The sequence below is a fragment of the Alligator mississippiensis genome, chromosome 4 (genome assembly GCF_030867095.1).
Source record: "Alligator mississippiensis isolate rAllMis1 chromosome 4, rAllMis1, whole genome shotgun sequence".
Lineage (NCBI taxonomy): Eukaryota > Metazoa > Chordata > Crocodylia > Alligatoridae > Alligator > Alligator mississippiensis.
In genome coordinates, this window is record NC_081827.1 from 10,225,023 (window position 1) to 10,245,116 (window position 20,094).

Sequence of the window (20,094 nt, forward strand, 5' to 3'; positions counted from 1 at the left end):
ACTGCTTCCTGGTCCCACCCCACTCTGCTGCTGAGACACAAATGAGAAGATTTTGCTATGAGATAGTGACAGCTATCTCATTCCTGGCTACCTCTCTTCCCTGGTGTTGCACACCCCTTGCCCTTCTCCCTCCACCCCTCTACACCTTAGGTCAACTACAATGGGAATGGTAGAGATGCGATCGAGTTCAAGAGAGCTGTGCCTGTCACACCAGATGCACAGAATGGAGTGAAAACACAGAGCACTTTTACACGTGCCCCAGGGGTGCAGGGTTGGGGGGGGCGGCACTTTAATTAGAGCAGCTCCAAGAGCCACTCTAATTAAAGCGCCACAACAAATTGTGCATCAGCATCCCCACATTTCAAAACAGTGGCAGGGGCACTTTAGATAAAGCTCGTTCAACAAACTTGAGTTCAAGCGCCCCTGCCGCCGTTTTGAAGTGCGGGGATGCTGACACACGAGACACAGAGGCTGGCTGGAGCACGGTAATTACTGCACTGTAATTACAGCATGTCGGAGCAGCCTCCGCATTCATGTACAGGCAGCCATACAGCCTCAGTACTGAGAAGTGGCGTTAGGCTCTCAGAGCCAGAGATCATAGTTTGCTGCTTCATTTACCAAATGAGAAGGTTATGGGCACGAGCAGGACAAACTTTCCATGCGGTCCCCCATGAGCCTCAATCCTGCCCAGGAGCAGGAAAGTCTACGGGTAGGACTTTCCAAAGGGCTTAAATGAATTAGGGGCACAAATCCCTTTGGACGTCAATAGGAACTGTGCTCCTAACTCAGATACTTAGGAACATCCCATCCATCATCACTTCTCTGCGTCACCCAATTCTTGTCTCAGACATTATGTCTGCCATGTATTCTAAACAGCTTATAAGCGATTTTAAGGTCTCGATGGGTGAGAAAGCATAAAAATAGATTCTGCTATGGCCAGGTTGGAAACACCCAAGGCCAGATCCTGCAATCCTGACTCACATGTGTATTTCTTACCCAGGGAAGCAAATACATTCTTAAAGGGACTGACTGATGCACTGTTACTAGCCACTCGATATCAAGGTTGTAGAGTCTAGCTAGGTAGACTAGTAGGCAGGAGCAGGAGATTAAATAGATGAGACAGGCTTGTGGTTTCATGTACTTACGAACTGCTTTGTGGGGTGGTATTAGGTTATAAGCATTTGCTTCACACCAGCCAACTGGGAAAATGTCCATAGACTCTACATCAACTATATACTCCGGAGAGGGCATCTGTAAACCTATAAACACAAATTTATAATGCAATTTAAGCACAGGACGACTGAGCTCAGAGCAGCTTGAACATTCATTACCAAGCGAAGGGAAGAAATGATGGAACGCGTAAAAATAAATCCGCTGCTCCAAAAAGAGATCAGGCATCATTTCATCTTCAATTTCATACGGAGAGAAATGATAAGGCCGGTGCATTTAAAGTGCAATGCGATTCCAGAGAAAGTCAGCATTAACTGAATGTTAAGGGCATACAGGTAAGCCAAGAAAAGCCAGCAAGGATGTGAACTATTCCCCACACTCACACAACAGGGGGGCCTGACATAAGTCCCTTCATTCTTAGATTTATTGACTTAAAGCAGGGCTGTTCGGCCTCAAAGTGGATGGGGGCTCTACCCTGCACAAATTATACCAGTGGGGACAGCACAGGACATATCGGTGTGACACATGAGCCCCCCCAGGTCCCACCAGCATGAGCTATGGGGCCCCCAGACCACACACCGTATGGGCAGGTGGACCCCTGCTGCACCGGCTCCCACACTGGGTTCCCAACCATGGGCTCCCCCACCGCGCTACACCACATGGGTGCCCAGGCCTCAAGCTCCCCCAGCACCATGGGCTGCCCTGTGCATTGCCCTGGGGCAGGGCAAGAAGAGGAATCTGGAGGGAAGAAGGGGAGTCTGGAGCCCTGAGCTGCTGCTGCAGCTGGAGTGATAGGTAGAGTGGCAGCCACGTGGGTGGCTGGGGGCCACAACTTAACCCCTTGTGGGACATGCCCACTGTGACAGACTCCATGGACCCGCTAGGGACTTCTCCAGTGCTACTGACCTTAGATGAGAGGTAATGTTGTGAAGGGTTGCAGTGTGGAACAGACAGGCAGACAGGGAGACCATGGTGTGAGGTATGACATACATAAGCAGACAGACAGGGTGATCTGGCTGGATCTCATGCATACCTACCATGAGCTATAAACTTCACCCAGCCATTTCTGCTCCTGGACCATAACTTCTGATTCAGCTCTACCATCTCGTGTATACAGCTATAAAACGAGATAAGCTCTCCATACGAAGCTCTTTCATAAGACCTCCTGTTGGGATTGAAAACCCCTCTTTAGGGGTCTGATCCCAAACCGAGGGAAGTTAATGGGAAGATTGCCCTGGACTTTAGTGGCTTCTGGGATAGAGTCTGTGCCCTCAGTCAGGATGCTGCTAAATTACTCTACCTATGCCATGGAGCTTGACCAAGGCGTTCAGTTCCCACTTGCTTCTGCCTCCTGTGACTGTGTACCCCACAACAGAGGATGCTGATAGTCTTTGGGACCACAACAGCATCTCTGTCTCCTGCTTCGTGCAGTGCTACTCAACAGTGCCTAGAGCTCGCCAGCTACAGGGACCTTTCCAGGAATGAATGTTCATTGCGGGCCAGCAGCATAATGCGAACTTGGTAACAGCAGCATAGTCCAGGCTGAGTCACGGTGCTTGAAGGAGTCGGTGCCTTCAAAAGCAAAGCCTGTGAATCTGGAAACACATTGTCTAACGCATACAGAGATGCAAAACGGGCAGGAAAACATCTAGAGACTCATATATCTGGGCAAAGAAAATAAATCAGTGTTGCCTAGATGCTCCTGAAGCCCCTATGAGAGCACCTCACAACCTCCTAAAAGTCCCCAGGATGTCCGTTCCCAATTTTACAGGTGGGAAATTGAGGCACAGGATACCTGGCACAACTTGCCCATGGTCAAATGGGGGAATATAGGCAGGTATTTCCTGTCCTGGGCTACAATATGTCCACTGAAAATCCTTCCTCTCCTGATAGCCGTTTACCAGTAGCTGGTCCAGGGCCTGTTTTAACGTTTATAGGATCTTATCTCATCATATATGACATCTATCCCAATTCCTACGACCTAATCCAACTCAGGAGATGAGTCAAGTTAATGGACCTTAGCTTGAGCCCTAAACCCATAGCAAGATTCAAGAAATCAACTCCACGCAGGATCAATGCCTGAAGTCTGAGTAGAGGCAGGACATCTCTCAGTTTCATCATTACAATTGCTCTATGATGTTATTCTGGTCCAATGAGTAGATCAGAGGTCTTTTCTGCTTACAAACATTAACAGATGCCACACTGAAGTTTGATCTTAAAAGTTTACAGCTTCGGCCACCCCAAATGGCAAAGAGGTGCTGCAATGTTTCTCCCCTCGCGCTACCACAAAGGCATATACCTCTAACCGTGCTTCATACAGCTCGGCTTTTTACCTGAGCAGCCAACAGCGCTGCCATTTGCTCCCTGCGCCTTCCTGCCTCACTTCACTTGGACCATATCATTGGAAATGGTCTGTTTGTGATTTCGGGTGGTTTGATTCGTGTATTTTACCACCACCATCTTTACAGCCCACCATACCGCTGCTGAGACTTGGGAGATGAAAAATAAAAGCAGAAGACAAGAAGAATAAAAGGAAAATTTCCAGTTTCAGTTCCACGTACGACTTGGCTGTGCAATTTCAGCAGCATTTTCTTTTCTTTCCTTTTCTTTTTTTCTGGGACATGTTAACACAATTTTTCCCTGAAAATTTATCAGCATGATTTTTTATTTTACTGCACCACTTTCTGGTTGTAGCCTTCCTTGCCATGTCGAGCATATACCTTATTGCTTATATAAATTCAAACCAGAAAGATCCAGGTTTTAAACTGAAAATGAGCTAGTAAAAATTAACAGTGCAGATCATGAGTAATAACTCCAAAAGGGAGCCAAAAGAGATACGAGACACATAGCCTCCTATCAACCCTGGGTCTTTTTCCTCCTCTGCTTTGAGTGAACCATACTGCTTGCTCATTAAATGCTCACCATGGAGTTTAGAGAGTTTTGCTACTGTACAAAGCGTGATTTATTAAGCAATGTTCCCTCACGTCTGACTCGATGCTGCTTAACTACTGCGTCCAGTTTTACAGTCGCCCTCTTTGCTGTCAAGCTACAGAACTGGAACAGCAGCTAGGAAGGCCATGATGAAAGGAGGGACCACAGTGTCTGGCACCACAGAGCCCCAGTCGGGATGGGAGCTGCTATCCGAATATAAATAACAACTTCGGAAAAGGCAGAGAGAGACTGGTGTCCCGCATGCCCCAAATTACATTTTTTTCATGACAGGAAGGAGTAACCAAAATGCTCGGCCTTGACCTGCCTCTGTTCCCATACAAGTCAATGAGTTTTACCACTGATCTCACCAGCTGCAAAGTCATCTTCTTTTTATCATCATCAATTGCGTATTTTCAGTCCCTTTTTTTTTTTTTTTCCTTAAAACAAACCCAATCAATCCCAAGACTCAATATATAACATGAACACAGTCCCATATTCAAGAAAACAAGAGACCTGGATTCTAGTCCTGACTCCACCATTGGTTTCCTGTGCAACCGTGGCTGGATCCATGTCCGTTTGCTACCCTGCAGAATAATGACCCCATCCCCACTTTGGAGAGTGCACAGCGATCAAATGAAAGAAAAGGAAGATATTTAGATGGACTTTGGGTCTGATCTAGCATGGCAATCCCTTTGTCCGATGGCAACCTATGTAGCATGCATAAAGACTGTAGTTTTGTATTAAGTTTAAGCTCTTCTATGGTGTAGACCTTACTCTATCATTCCTGCATGACACCAAACACAACAGGGCTTGCTCTGGACATTGCCACAATAGAAATGATAAAGGCCAGACCTGCAGCTGGGATAAATCTATGCAGCTCCACTGACTATAATGATATGAAGCTTCAGATCAGGGCCACAGAGCACAGTCAAAGTTTGGATACTTGTAAACGTACTGATTTCAGCCAGGGATCTAATTCAGTGAAAAAAAGTCTTGAATGACTAAGTGTAGCTGGTAAGCTACACTCACTTTCCTAAATTGTTATTTAGGACAGTGCACAGACTTTAATGCTCCTGTTTTGCTAGCATCCCCTGGGGTTTTCTTGCTTTTATATGAAGCCATGCTAATGTAAGGACCCCATTGTGCTAGGTACTGTACATGCTTGCACTGAGTTTGTAACTACAAATGTCTGTGGTGCGAGCAGCCTCGCATTGTAAAATAATACGAGTTAAGAGGTGACCAAATTAAAATACTTTAGAACAGCGGATCACAACCTTTTTAGACTCAAGACACCCTCCATAATCTGTGTGAATTGAGCAGCACCCCATTTCCTCACACCTAGCTTATGTCCCCATACCTTGGGACACCCTTCAGTGGATCTTGCAGCATCCTAAATGTAACCCAGCACCCTGGTTGAGAAATCACTGCTCTAAACCACCAAAGCTGTACTGAGAAACAATCCCCGAGCTCTAACTTACAGGACAGAAAGCGGAAACAGTCAGGAAGGGACTAGCTTAGGGTCCCACATCAAATCAGTGGGAGAGCTTGGACAAGCCTCTGATACAGACACTTGAATCCCACTGGCCCACTGAACTGGTCTCTCACTTTCCAGCAATGCCATCCTGAGCTGGATTCAATCAGATCTCACCAGCTATTCAGCGTTTATCGCAAGCCAGGGAATTGGCAATAAAGATGGAATAAGCGCTGACGATTTTGCTTCTAGCTGAATGCCAAGTTTCCGTTTGGAAGGAATTGCTCTTTCAATGGCAACTGAGTTATAAAACTCCAAAAATGGGATTTATAACAGAGGCACTGACAGATCCTTGACTAGAGCACAATGCAACAATGCCACTTTCTGGAGCTAAAATGCCACAGAACATCTGCCTTCATTATCTTTTAACGGTGAGTTGTTAGTGCAGCCAAGGTACTTTGGTTTACGTCTCAAAGTTTTTATGGACTTTAAGGCATTAAAGGAAGAGACGTTTTCTTGAGTGCATATCTCACCAGGATACACTGAAAGACTTCTCAGTTTAGGACGATCAATGCCACGTGAAACCGAGGAATGGGTAATCTGCTCTGCCGGTGGAAATAGATAAGAAAGTGTTAAAGGCTACCTGCCTGTCACCTGACCCAGACGAGAATTTAAAGAAAGGGCGAATGCTCTTTCTCCAAACTGAATGCCCCAGGGCTTTTCCCCTTGTCTTTGTCAGCTGCCAGGAAAAGGGCGCAGGTCAGCGGTGACCAGCCTTTTTGGTAGGCATGCCACAAATGTAGCCCTGCAATCCCCTTGAATGCTGCTCTAATCTTCATCCCTTCCCACCCTGCCAGGCTGCTCCTTATCCCTTCCCCAATTTTCAGTTGAAAAAAGTAAGCCCAAATCCACAATTTTCTATGATTAAAATGAAACACCACTATATAGGTATAGAGATCTATATAGATCTCTCTCGATAGATAGATAGATAGATAGATAGATAGATAGATAGATAGATAGATAGATAGATAGATAGTGATGTTTCATTTTAATCATGGAAAAATGTGGATTTGGGGATATACACCTTTAGATAGATAGATAGATAGATAGATAGATAGATAGATAGATAGATAGATAGATAGATAGATAGATAGATAGATAGATAGATAGATAGATAGATAGATAGATAGATAGATAAAAATCTCTATAGAGATATCTCTGTATCTCTATCTATATATATTAGTGGTGTTTCATTTAAATCATGGGAAAATGTGGATTTGGGGTTACTTTGTTTTTTTTTTTACCGAAAACTCAGGATTTTTTTACATCATAGAAAACCAAGACCCCTGGTGACTGAGCACTGCTGATTACTTGTGAGGGGGAGCCCTGAATTAAGCTTGGCTTGCAGGCAAACTTGGCTCCCTGTGCTCTCCATCAGATGACTGGGGCTCCCAGCCATAGGAGCACAAGGCTGAAAAGCATTTCCAGCCTCTGGAGCACCTAGGAGGCTTGAAGGGGTCACAAAGTGGTCCAGAGGCTGTGACCACTGGCCAAACGTTCAATTAAAGACGTAATAGGAATCAACCACAAAGTTATTACACATAGTTGGTGTACTACGCTGTGGCTTATTCCTCATTTTATCACACCATTCATTGAACGAACATGTGGCTAGGTCACTACTTCACATGCAGTTAACCAGTTAATCATGTCTTAAATCTAACATCTGTCAGGGGCCTTAGATGCACTCATCCAGTTCCCAACGACTTCAGTGGGAGGCACAAACAACTGCCACACACTATCCCAGATGTGGCTGTATCCTCAGCTGCAGTGCAAGGCAGGGCAGAGAGGATGCACTTTTATTTCACAAGCACTTTGAGATAATTGGCTTTATTAAGCTGCAGCCAAAAGGAACACAGCTCTGTTCACACATCTGGCACAACAGCACTGCAAATTTGGACCCTAATGCAATAATGCAGTTTAAAAAATCTATTTATTTTCCTTTCTTTTGCAACTTTCTGGATATCCAGGTGCAGTTCCCCAATGCCGATTAACATCCCACTTCATAAAATAGAACAAATGCAGTTATTTTGTAATCCAGCCCCACGGCTTCTATTTACAACTTGCAAATGACTGCGTAAGGGTGAAGATCAAACCAATGCCTTCTGCACAGGGAACAACCTGTTACAAACACACAAAGTAAAATCAGTTTTTGGCAGTGCTATGCAAGACCTTAGCAACTCAGCCTTGCAGTTTCAGGGACTTTATTAATCACTTAATTTTGTTAGGGATGCCAGGGCATCGCCGTAACCATACTGTGAACTTGAATTCATTTGAGAAGTTCTTACTCATCCATACAATGGCGTCATTCATAAATAATGACTCAGGTGTGTACTGTGGGGGAAAGATCAGGGTCACAATACCTCCTCAACTTCTCATTTCAATACCTGATTAGTGAAAAAAGAAAGTCTAGGGATGACTATGAGACCCATCAGACAACCCTACTGAATAACCATCACAACAGATACGGCAGCAGTTCTCCCAAACTCTACAAGCAGCACCTGCACCAAAAAGCTGCAAGTTATGAAAGAAGAATAGAAATCATTGGAAGAGATCTCAATGGCACCTGGTCCAACATCCTGCGTGAAAGCAGGGTATGCTGTTCCCAAATCACCCCAGACAAATGTCTATGCAGCCCCTTCTTAAAGCCCTCCAAGGAAAGATATTCAACAACTTCCTGGGCAGCTTATTCCATTGTCCTGCTGCTCTTATATTTAGGAAGGTCTCCCCAACCAAGTTTTCATCTAAATATGCTTTGCTACCAATTAAACCTATTGCTTTTTGTGTCCTTGGTGGCAAGGGACCGACCAAGACCAGAGGAGTGGGATATCCTACACCGGGGGCATCAGATCTATGGCCTGTGGGCTAGATTCAGGCTGGTGGGCTACTGGCAGGCTACCAGAAGCTGGGGAACAGGACTGAGGGGGCTCGGCCTGACACAAACCCCACTAAAACTTTCTCACAAGGAGGGTAATAAAACATTGGAACAGGCTATGCAGAGACCTTGTGGACTCTCCATCCCTGGAGATTTTTAAGACCCAGCTAGACAAAGCCTTGGCTGGGATGATGTAGTTGGGGCTGGTCCTCTTTGAGCAGGGGGGTGGACTGGATGACTTTTTGAGGTCTCTTCCAGCCCTCATTTTCTATGACTCGATGGCTATCAGCAACAGGAAAACAAGTGAGGGCTCTGCCCTGCTTGCCCCAATGCCGCCGGACTCTCAGACACTTGCCACTTGGCCCCAGCCCTCCAGCCTCCCCTGCCAGCCACTGGCCCCACAGATCTGGCCTGGGAGAAACCCCCGTGGTCTAGCCTGGGAGAAACCCCCATGGTCTAGCCCTGACCTGGATGAGTTTGACACCCCTGCCCTACACAACAAATGGTCAGGGTGAAAGATAGCAGGAATTCAGGTAGGTATGAAGTGGAAAGAGAAGGGGAGAAGAAGAAATGAGATTTGGGGGGGATAAAACAATGAAAATGGAAAGATGGAAGGAGACAATGATGGAAAAGATGGAGGGAGGGTGCATGAAAGATGGAGGCTGTGGAAGACTGTGTTCAGGGAGATTGGCAAGATCGGTAGGCATGTGATTGGAAAACAGAGACCCAAATCCAATATAGATGCCCATTCTGGTATGAGCCAGAGAAGGATCTGAAGGATGCTTCTACACTTGGGTTGGGACCTTTCACCAACCACCTGGGAAGATACATCTCATGGATTTTCCTGTAGAGAGGGGTGGAAGTCTTGGGTATCCAGTTTCCCTCCACTCAGGTGGTCTGCTTCAGTGAAAAAGTTGGGGAAAGACCGCACTAAATGTAATGCTTGGTCACTGGCTATGAAAGCAGGCGAGTATTTCCACAGGGGCAGAGTGGGAGATAGGAAATAGGAGAGGACCTCAACAATCTGGCACCACAACCCAAAAATGACAAGCCAGCATAGCCCAGTGGATATTTCAACATACCTTCCAGGTGCAGCCACATTAACCTTCCTTTCACGGACGTGATCGAAGCAACGCATATTTCTGCAGGGTTCTTGGGGTTCACCGCCTCCAACTTCATGTTCTTCGTAAAGCCACGGCTGAAGGACGTCTGAAAGAAGTCAAGCGCCAACACTGAAACATCATGCCTGAGCCCAAAATGGACACTCCCCATGGGAACGTAAATCTAGTTGGGGCCAGTTTCCATGGGTAATATCTAGGACTGTCTGGACCAAGAACTTAGCATGTGTCACAAAGGGCTGGTTTATTATAAAGGTGGTAAGAAATACTCCTGGGTTACCATAATCAACTATGGCACATTCAGGAGGAAATGGTAAACTTTGTGCTTCAGAGCAAAGCCAAACCTTGAACTAACAGGGAGTAGGAGGACAGCTAAATGGAGGCAGGAGAGGTTCTTAAAATCTTCATCTCCAGCTGGCCACTGGGGGAAGCAGAATATTAAAGCAGACGGATCTCTGATCCCATCCCGTCAGGCAATACCTAGGTTCCCCGAACCACATTTCCAAAGCAAGCCCTCCAGTGTATCCATTCGTTCACATAATAGTTGTTCGTATATATAGGGAGCCAGACCCTCCGCTGATTTAAATGGGCCACTCACTTCATCGTATTAGCTGCTTCATGTCGAAACACTGAGCCATGCCTATGCATCTTAGCTAAGTAGCTGGCGAGGAGCAATGGGGGCACACCCATTGCACGCAAGCGTAAGAACGTGTCCCTGAACAAATTTTCCATCCAAAACGTCAGCAGGATCCATTTTACTGCATTACTAAAGGTCTGATATATCTGGGTGAAGCAGTTCCAAGACTCTATTTTATTTATGCCCTTTTTTGATGCTTATAAGCTTGGCAGCACCATGTGTTATTATTACCCAACATGATTGCCCAACACTTCTCATTAGAAGATCAATTTTTAGCTGACATTTATAACTTTGCCAAACTCTAACGCTTGAGGCTGAGATTTTCCACGCAGGGTATCTGCTGCCATCTGATTTAACACAAATACACAAATAATAAAAAAAAAACCCAAAATATCATCCCTCAATCCGCAGACAAAAAGCCCACCAATTTCCAAGTACTAGTCTAACAAAACCTCTTTGTGTTCAAAATATTTAAAAGTTCGGACGGTTTTTTTCTTTGAAAAACCTTGGGGAGGAGAGGGAAGGGTTTAGCTTGCTTTTTTTTTTTTTTTTTTCTCTAAGAAAATCTAGGAAATTGTCTCCCAAACCCCTCAATTTATTGCAAAATCACCTATACATACATTAGAAAATAACACAATTCAAAATGCTGAGGCATCCTTTATTCTCCCTACTTCTGATGATTATGAGGGAAAATAATGGTGCGTGATCATGTAAGCAAGGAATCTATTATAATGTCTATGCATGAGGGAGACCAAACAAGCTGACATGGGCAACCTTAATTCTGGTATTTCCTAGCTTTTCAGTGCCTAAATTTTCCACCTTTTGAGGGACTTTGGGCAGGATTTTGATATGAACCTATCTGAGAATTACAGACGTGTTCGCCTTCGTGGGGTACCTGGGTGGAGCTGCTGTTAGGGGCATAGCTCTGTGCACTTCAGTGCAATCCCACCCATTTCCACCACTGGAAGGTCCAGCTGCTACTGATTTTGCAAGGCAGTCCCCTACCACGGGGTTGGGGAGCCCTGCAAGGCTGCAGACAGACGGACGGACGCCTCAACAGGTCGTGACAATCACAACAGCCATGCCCACAGCCATGGCAGACCATTTGCCAATCTCCTCCCCAAACCAGAGTCACTCCACTAAAACAGAACGAGGATTCCCACTTGCAACCCTCCAAGTGCCCAAGCAGATGGACACCTCTGTACCCTTCAAACACTTTTCACTTCCATAAACACCGGTCCTCCTTCTCTGCCTCTCCTGAGGAACTTCTGCTAAGGTCCTCTGGCCTGTCTCCCCATCCCTTTCAAGTGCCTTTCTTCTTTTCACAGAGCTTACCTTCTCCAAGCAAGGCCCCCACAACTACTACCTCCTACCCTTCAAACCACCGTGGAAGCAATGTGACGTGCGTTGCTCTCGCAGTGTTTTCTCTGTCCTTGTGGTTTTTATCTTTTCCCTCCACGCTCCACCTTTCCTTCTAGCGGCCAGACAGTGCCTTCAACTCGGCACCGGTTAGACCTCTGGAGCAGCGTGTGCAGGTCTGCGCTCCGCATTTTCAAAAGGATGGAAAGAAGTTAGAAAGTCCAGAGGCGGACAAGCAAGATAAGGGGTGTAGCAGGGCACTAACGTGCCTGCTACTTGGAGAGCCGAAATAGCTGCTCAGGTGCCAGTTGATCAGACAACCAGAGGGAGCCAATGTCCCACACCTGCTAGCAGTCAGCTGACCGGAAGGGGAGAGCCTGGCTCCCATTTAAACACCAGGACTGAGGCCAGGGAGGCAGTTCCCTCCTGGCTGCCAAAGGGGAAGGAGCTCTCCTAGAACAGCCAAAGGGGAGAGACCTGGCTGCAGGAACAGCTTCTGTCACTGTGGAGGGATGGAGTATTTCCTGGTAGGGTGAAAGTTGTTAAAGCCGAGGGGCTTGCATTTTGTTTACTGTTTAAATCCGGTGGCTTGGGTGAAGCTATTAGGGGTTGGAGGAGGCCCCATAAGGGACCCACAGCAGTGTGGAGATCCCAGTGCCAGCAACGGCGCAGCATTCAGGGTGCACTGACCCCAGCCCCAGAAAGGGGGGCAGCAAGAAGCCCCGGGGGGGGGGGGGGCATTGACGAAAAGCCCCAGTGCAGGTATGGTGAGCCCTAGAGAAGGGGGCAGCATTTTGGAGGAGCCTCAGAGAGGGGGAAACAAGAAGCCCCGGAGAAGGGGCAGCAAGAAGCGCCGGAGAGGGGCGCAGACCCTGGCGCCAGCGAGGCTCAGTCTTAAAAGAAGCCGGGAAGCTCAGGTGCGCCTGCGATGCAGCTTGGTGTTGGTAGTTACTTTTTTTTTTTTTTGTGGCCTGGGAGGCTGCGGGCTTGGGGTCATCCCCTGGTTTTGAACTTGCGACCCTCCAGCTGTGGGGCTGGCGCCTGAACCTCTGGGCCAAGCTACAGATTGGAACAGGAAAAGGGGCCACGGGCCTCAAGACAATAGAAAAGGCTAGAGCCTTGGTGTCAAACCCTGTTTAGTGGGTTTAGACGGGGAGGCCTAGCTAGAGAAAAATCAGGGGTCAGTCTCACACAGGGGAAAGGCCCCAACATACCCAATACAATAGGCAGCCTCCCGCTCGCAAGAACACCATCATAATTTCCATCAAGACGTGGCAGGCGAGTATAGGGCGGGACATAAGAACCCTAAAGAAGGATCCAAGGGCCCCACGCAAGGCAGAGAGTACTAGGAAGATGGCACTGGGAAGGGGGACTTGTTACAGGGGCTTGGAAAGCAAGTCATATGGGAAGGAGCTGGTCATGTTCAGCTTGTGGAAAGGGCGCTGAAGGAGGACATGACAGCAGTCTCCAGGTCCTCAAAGGGTTGCCATAAAGAAGTGAGAAAGCACTTTTTCTCTCCTGCTGTAAAGAGGAGGATGCAGACCAATGGCTTGCAGCTGCAGCAATGTTTAGACTGAAAAACTGGGAAAAACCTCTTCACTGCTGGAACAGGATGGCAGTGGGATAGATGCTGAGGGAAGCTGTGGGCTCTCTATCACTGGAGGGGTTCAAGACATTGGACAGACACTGTTTTGGGGGCAATCTAGGCATAGCTATGCTTATGCTTGCCGGTTGCCCCTGCCCCACCTTTCTGCTACATGCGTCAAGATATTTTTAAGCCTCCATTAGAGGCATTGCGTGTTGGCTGCAGGCGGGACTGGGGGTGTGCTGATGCTCCTGCTGGGACCAAAACAGGAGGTTCCCGACTAAAGAGCCTTACCCCTGCCCTCAGGGTCAGACTGATCATCATACAGGGTCTTCATAAAGTCCTTGTGCAAAACCTAAGTTATTAAAGTTGAAAAGTGCACAAGGACTTTACAAAGACCCTGTATTTGGGATTGGGAAGGAATTTTATCCCACGGTCAGGTTGGTACAGACTGTAGGGGATTTTGCAGGGGAAGGAGTGGAAGTGGGCCCTCTACCCAGGATTTCTCGAGCATATATCAGCAGCATTCCACAGAAGCAAGACTCTGGCTACTGCGGCTCCCCTGCTTTGGCCGTGACAAATTAGGGTGTTAGGTCTGTGTTGTGTCAGGGTTGACAGTAATCTTATGTACAGCTTAGATTATGGATGGTTTAGATAGGGTTTAGTATAGGATGGCTTGGATCAGGTCGATCCTGCCTCCGGCAGAGGGTTGGACTAGATGACCTCTGGAGATCCCTTCCAGCTCTACTTCTCTACCTGCCCTTGATACCTGCCCTTTTACTTCAACTATTAAAAAAGAACCCCAAAACCCCTCCTAAGATTTAGGAAGGCAGGACTGTCTACAGATCTATGTCAAAATGGCTCCCCACCTCAGTCGGTCCGGAGGCACTACTGTAACGAACACAATTAACAACCGTTGCAAATCCAAGATGATTAAGGGCTCAATCCTGCAAACTGCACACTTAAGCAAAGGGACAATGGCTTTGTCCCGAGTAGGAAAAGCAGTAGCATTATCATCAAGCGTAGCTAATGCATATCGGCTAACCCAACGTCAACTCATCCATCTTCCCTAAGCAAGGCAAAACCAACAAAAGCCTTCTCCGATTCCCCTGAGGCTACTCATGAAACTGCAGGCTGCTGAATCAGGTCCTTATTTCATTAAAAATCTTTGCAGAAACATATCGCCGCCTGTAGCGATTTCCATACTTTTTGCAGGGCTTGGCTGGTTTAAAGCTATACCCAGCACATAGAGTAGAAACAGCTAACAGGCCAGGTCTCCAGGACATCAGAGTGAGTTTGCTTAAATACATTTTTATGCTGGCTTACAAGGAAACGCCATCTATCTTCACACAGGCTCCTTGTGCTGAGGCTCAGCGCTCCAGGCTAATTTATAAAGGATCAATGGCATAACAGTTAGCTGGGAGTTTATTTTTACTAAGCACATGTGGGCACATCAATCCATTTCATAACTGCCTTTACTTGTTAAATATCCCAAGGGAACCGGTTACAAGGTATCCGCTTCCCTGCGATGTCTTGTACTAAGCGGAAGATGTGTGATTAAAAAAAAAAAAAACAAAACGGTTTGCAATAAGCGGTCTATCAAAGAACCACTTATAGCACTGTAAAACGTGGACAGACCTGCTGGGGTTGTCATACAGATGAAAACAAAGAGACTACAGCTTTCGCTATAAAACAGGAGCAATACAATGGGAGCACATTTGTCTGGTGAATGTTAAAAAGAAGTTACTGGAGCTGATTTAATCTTTGCAGAAGATTATAACTCATTCTCAGGCCTCCTGTAAGGTGAGCCCACCTGCGGTATGCTAATAAAAAAAGGAAAAGGAGATGGAAAGAACGAAAGAACGAAAGAACGAAAGAACGAAAGAACTCAGATCTCCCACACAGTAAACAGAAACTCTGCCACACAGCCAGAAAGAAAGAAAGAAAGAAAGAAAGAAAGAAAGAGAAGGAAGGGAAGTGTGACAGTCATTTGTTTGCATTTTATTTGCAACTGCCCCAGCTCACACCCTCTTGCAATTGCAGTGCCGTAAATTATCATCATTCCAGTGCATTAGATCAGCGGTGCTCAACCTTTTGGTCTTGGGTGGCACAGGGCTGGATCCGGCCCTGCGCCGCTGCTCTGCAGCCCCATGCATGCAGGGTCATATCTGACCCACGCGACTCCCCATGGGTCTGGAATTTGACACCAGGGAAGCAGCAATTAACAGCCATCTCTCCCCCATCCCCAAATTTCCAGACTCGTGGGGAGCTCTGCAGGCCAAATGACATGGCTCTGCAGGCCAGATCTGGCCAGTGGACTGGGGACTGAGCACCCCTACATTAGATTTGACTGTACATAGGATGCACCCTCTCCCTCCCCGGAAGAGGACAGAATTGTAGGAAAAAATATTTTACATAAATTTGATTGAATTCTGGTCAACTTATGTCAATGGTTTCAATTCTTTTTCATTCTGTAGCTTCAGTTCACCTTCATTTTAGACTTCCCTTTCCCAGGAGAGGGGCGGCACAGTTAATCCGAGATGTGGATGTGGTGGGAGGGGTGTCTTTGCCCGACCAGGCAAAGAGGCCTCTCAGATAACCGGCACATTTGGTGATCCAGCACTCCCATTTCCCATGAGTGCCGGCTAACGGAGCTTTTGCTGTAATTTATATGAATAAAATTTGCTGGTGGTACTTAAGGTTGAACTGAAAAATTTGCTGGTGGTACTTAAGGTTGTATCATTTTTAAATTGGTGATGCGCAATCTGTCAGGGTTTGGGAACCGCTGGTATATGCCTTCCAAGGTGCAGACTTTCATACAGAAGGATACAACATGCGGATGAGGAGATAAGGGCCGTCATGGTGAGACCAAAAGTCCATCCAACGCCGTATGCTATCTCCAACAGTGGCAAATAACAAATGCTTTAGGGCAGTGGGGGGCAACCTTTTTGGCAGGCATGCCACAAGTTAGCTTTGGTCCCTCCCTCAAAGCCAATTCAATAACCCTTCCTCTGCCTGATCTGCTGCTTTGCTTTCCGCTTCCTGCCCTGTGCTCCTTGCCCAACTTACTGCACTTCTTTCTGCTCCCTGCTCTATCTGCCACTGTGCTAGCTGTCCCCTCCCCAATCTGCTGCATGTTACACACAGAGGCCACTGAATGCCACTTGTGCTGGAGCTTGGCTACCCTCCTTTAGAGGATGAGCATAGAGATGGATGATCTATCCCTCATTGGAAACTTCCAGTCACCAAGGGTAGGTAGCAACCCCCAAGGGACCTATTCTCCAAACACTTGTCTCATCCTTCTTTGAACACCAAGGTCCCCAACCCTGCTCAAAGACCTGATCCAAATCCTACTGATGTTTAAGGGGCCTAAGTCTGGCCTCTAGAGTAAGAGATACATATATTAAACTACTAATAGGTGCCTTAGAGAGCCTTGAATACAGTAATGATGCTGGCATGAGTCCTACCTGCTACAAACAGCCCATGTGCTCTCGTGGCAGTGCTCCATCTCCTTGGCTTTTACTATGATGTGTTATAAGCTGTCCTGGTGGTTTGGATGACATTCCTTGTAAGTGCGGGAAACGGTTCAAAGGGAAGATTTGGGGGATTCCCTGGATTAACAATTGCCTGAGAAAACAGGGGACTGGACTCCTACATTCCTCTTTCAGTCCAATGCAAGGCTGCCTCCCCAGATCCCCACAGGCCCCAGCTGCCCACCCCGTTAGAAGGATCTGTTCTACTTTCACATTTCAGAGCAACGAACTCATTCGCAGAACATCAGTCCCAACTAATATTCAGGTTGGGAGGGCCCATAGTTTCCTTGCATGGACACCATGTGAGAAGAGCGCTGGGCATCATGAAGACAGATGGTTACTACAGTGCTTAAGGAGCGGTGGACTCTCATGTCTGATCAGCCCATAAAGGACCCTTTCCAGAACTCATAACTTTTACAAGCCTGGGCAGAATGAAACACAGTACATGCGTCACGGTTGCCATCTTAGGAAAAACCATAAAGATGCCCGAATGGTAGAAACTCCACGTGCAGCAGCCCAAGTTTGAGTTGCATGTAGAGCTCAAAAGATTGCAATGTCTCTTTTGGGTACCTTGGTAGGGTTGGGACAAATACCTTCTCGGGAGTAAGAGAAATGCCTCAGACAAGCAAAACATCAGCCTGCCAAGTCAGGGGAGTGTTTCCATTCATGTCAGTGGCTTTTTCTATTACCGATCATTTGTGCCTCCAGGCTTCAAGGAAACCCAGGCTAAGTGCTGCACAAATACAGTAGGCAAGGCAGACCAAGAACAAGAGGAAGGAAGTATCAGTTGTCACATAGGGATAACTGAGGCACGGAGAGATTAAGTGAGTGACTTCAACTCACGCAGGAAGGCTGGAGCAATACGAAGAACTGTACCCCGGGAGCAACTCTACATGGCTCTCGTCTCCCAGCCCAGTAATTATAACCATGAGGGCACACTTCCCTCTCAGAAGGCTTTGGATGAAGCTCTGAATTCAGAGCAATAAATAGCAGGATTCAACACATGTCGACAACAGCCACGGAAAGGGAAAACAGAGCTTACGTTTCTAAAGCAGAAGTGAGGAGCTGCCTCTGCTCCACACTGCTTCTGATAATCTGCCCAGTCAAAGTCCTGGCCAGAGTAACCTGTAAGGAAAGAGAACAGGGAAACCCCATGAGACATCACATCACACTGAGAGAGGAGGGAAAAAAATGACTGTGTCAATTAAATTATAGTTTGCATTTCAGTGCCACCTCCCATCTATCCATCTCTATGCATTTTACAGATCTGAATGAAGTGAGCCCCATCAGTTGAATACATACATACAAACAAAGGAATGAAAACATAAAATAAATGTCTGCCTGGGAGGCCAAAAATGAATATCATCCCCAGTTACATGGAGGGAAAGCTGAGGTTAGAACAAAGTGAGCCAGTGGCACAACTGACAATAGCATTCGGGTCACCTGGATGCAAGCCATATGTTAGGGAATACTTCCCAATGACTTATTCTTTGCTCTGTGAAGGTACTGGGCATGCAATGTGCCAGGGGCTCTACACACATCTATGACAAAAAGATTGCACCGGCCTCTGAGGGCTTACCGCGTACTTACCTAGCAGCAATAGGTACATCCAATACTACTGAAGATGGAGCAGAGGGCAGCTACCTGGGAGCACCCCGCAATTTAATGCAGGTGAGGAAATTCTTGCTGAAACCATCCAGATAAACTCCTGGTCTTATTTTTTTTTTAAAAATGCTCCATGGGATTTCTAATCCTACTATATCCTGGTTCTGTTTCTCTTTGCTACCTCTACGGGCCCTAACAAACACAGTATCCGTGTGTTTCGTGGTCCTGCATGCACTGATCTGCACAACCCTTCTGTGAGGTAGAAAAGCACCATTATCCCCATTTTACAGATCAGAATGGAGGCAAGAGGGCTAAGCCCAAAGTGACACAGGGGGTCTACAGCAGAGCAAGGAAACAAATCCATATTCCCGAGTTCTAGGTGAGGGTTAATTTCAACCCACTTTTCCTCTCCACAAGGTCTAATCTGAACCAAGGCATGACTTTGTGATATAAGGTCTTGTCGGAAAAGGCCTGGTACACATGGCCTGTGCAGAGTGCCATGCGTCTAGCAAGGATTTGGAGGGGGTGCTTGCATTACTTGGCTATTTAGAGTGCAATTTTCTTGCTTCGCATGCTGCATTTGCACAGTGCTTAGGACTCTTGTGCTTAGGAAAACAGGGCTCCAATCCTGATTGCAGTCTGTGATAACTGTAGAGTCACTATTATTGCAGAGTTTCAAGGAGGTTTAAAGTCCAGATTTTCAGCCAGTCCTTTCTTACTGGATCTTCAGCAATCCCTAGCAGTCGAGGATGACTGTCCTCCATGAATGTCATATACGTGGGTCCAAAGATGATGGACAAGGCCAACCTGGGATGGACAGACTCTGTTGCAACTCGAGCATATGTTTCTGTGTGGGGTGGGTGGCTCTGGATTCTTGATTCAAATCAAGTGGATACCATTTGGGCTCAATCGTTCAGGGATTCAAAATCTCCTGTAGCTCCCATTAGCATGCATGGGAAATAAGGTGCTTAAAAGTGTACAAGACTTGCACCAGTAAAAAATTAGTCCTGGTCTGCTTGGGGTTTTTTTTTATTGTTGACCTGCAAGTATATTGCAAGTGAAGAGAATGTGTGTGCAAATTATATCTGCAATGTAGCCCTCAGAATCCTTCCGCAAAGCAAGGTCTTTGGATAAGATGACTGCATGTGCAACTAATACATGCTTTCATGTGGTGCTGACCACAAAAGGAACTGAACACGGTCAGCCCCTATGAAGCTCAATGGCAGACAGAAGCAAAGCATAACACGGAAATTCCCAGGGAAAAATAATCAGTCATAAATGAGCATTGTTATCATGAAGAATTTCCATTTTTGCTGCAATCTTCTGCATCCTCCCCCCAAAATGATGCCCATTTTCAAAAACAGAAATGTTTTCCTCAATCCCTTTGTTTCTCTCCCCTCATGATTTTTTTTTTTTAAATCATGGAAAACACACAAAGCTTAGAGATCAAAAACATATCCTACCAAAATCTGTGTTTAGAAAGAAAAGTCATAGTTTTTGATTACAACTATTTTTCTAAGAAAAATTTCAAGCGACTCTAAGAAAGAAAAATGTGATAAGCAAAACAGTCTTCCGTGTATTGAAATGAAAGACAGAGCGAAAAAACATGCAGAATGTCAGTGCTTTATCTGAACAGCATCATTGTTATTGCTTCTACGGCTCCTTTAAAAGGTGTCATGACTGCCTGGCTCTTTAGCAACAGTTACATTAAGCTTAAGGACCAGCAACAAGAGTGATGCGAAGACACTCCTTC

The 20,094-nt window shown here is 46.5% G+C and overlaps 1 protein-coding gene across 2 annotated transcripts in view; it reads right to left on the reverse strand.

Moving 5' to 3' along the window:
- Window positions 1–20,094, reverse strand: part of SFMBT2 (Scm like with four mbt domains 2) — a 166,391-nt gene that overhangs the window by 44,336 nt on the left and 101,961 nt on the right. For both annotated transcript variants that reach the window (XM_059725755.1, XM_059725756.1), the window contains 3 exons: window positions 17,779–17,861; window positions 9,587–9,713; window positions 1,146–1,259 (listed from right to left, as the gene is read on the reverse strand). In XM_059725755.1, coding sequence (XP_059581738.1) covers window positions 1,146–1,259; window positions 9,587–9,713; window positions 17,779–17,861 — 324 coding nt within the window. The remainder of the gene's footprint in view (window positions 1–1,145; window positions 1,260–9,586; window positions 9,714–17,778; window positions 17,862–20,094) is intronic.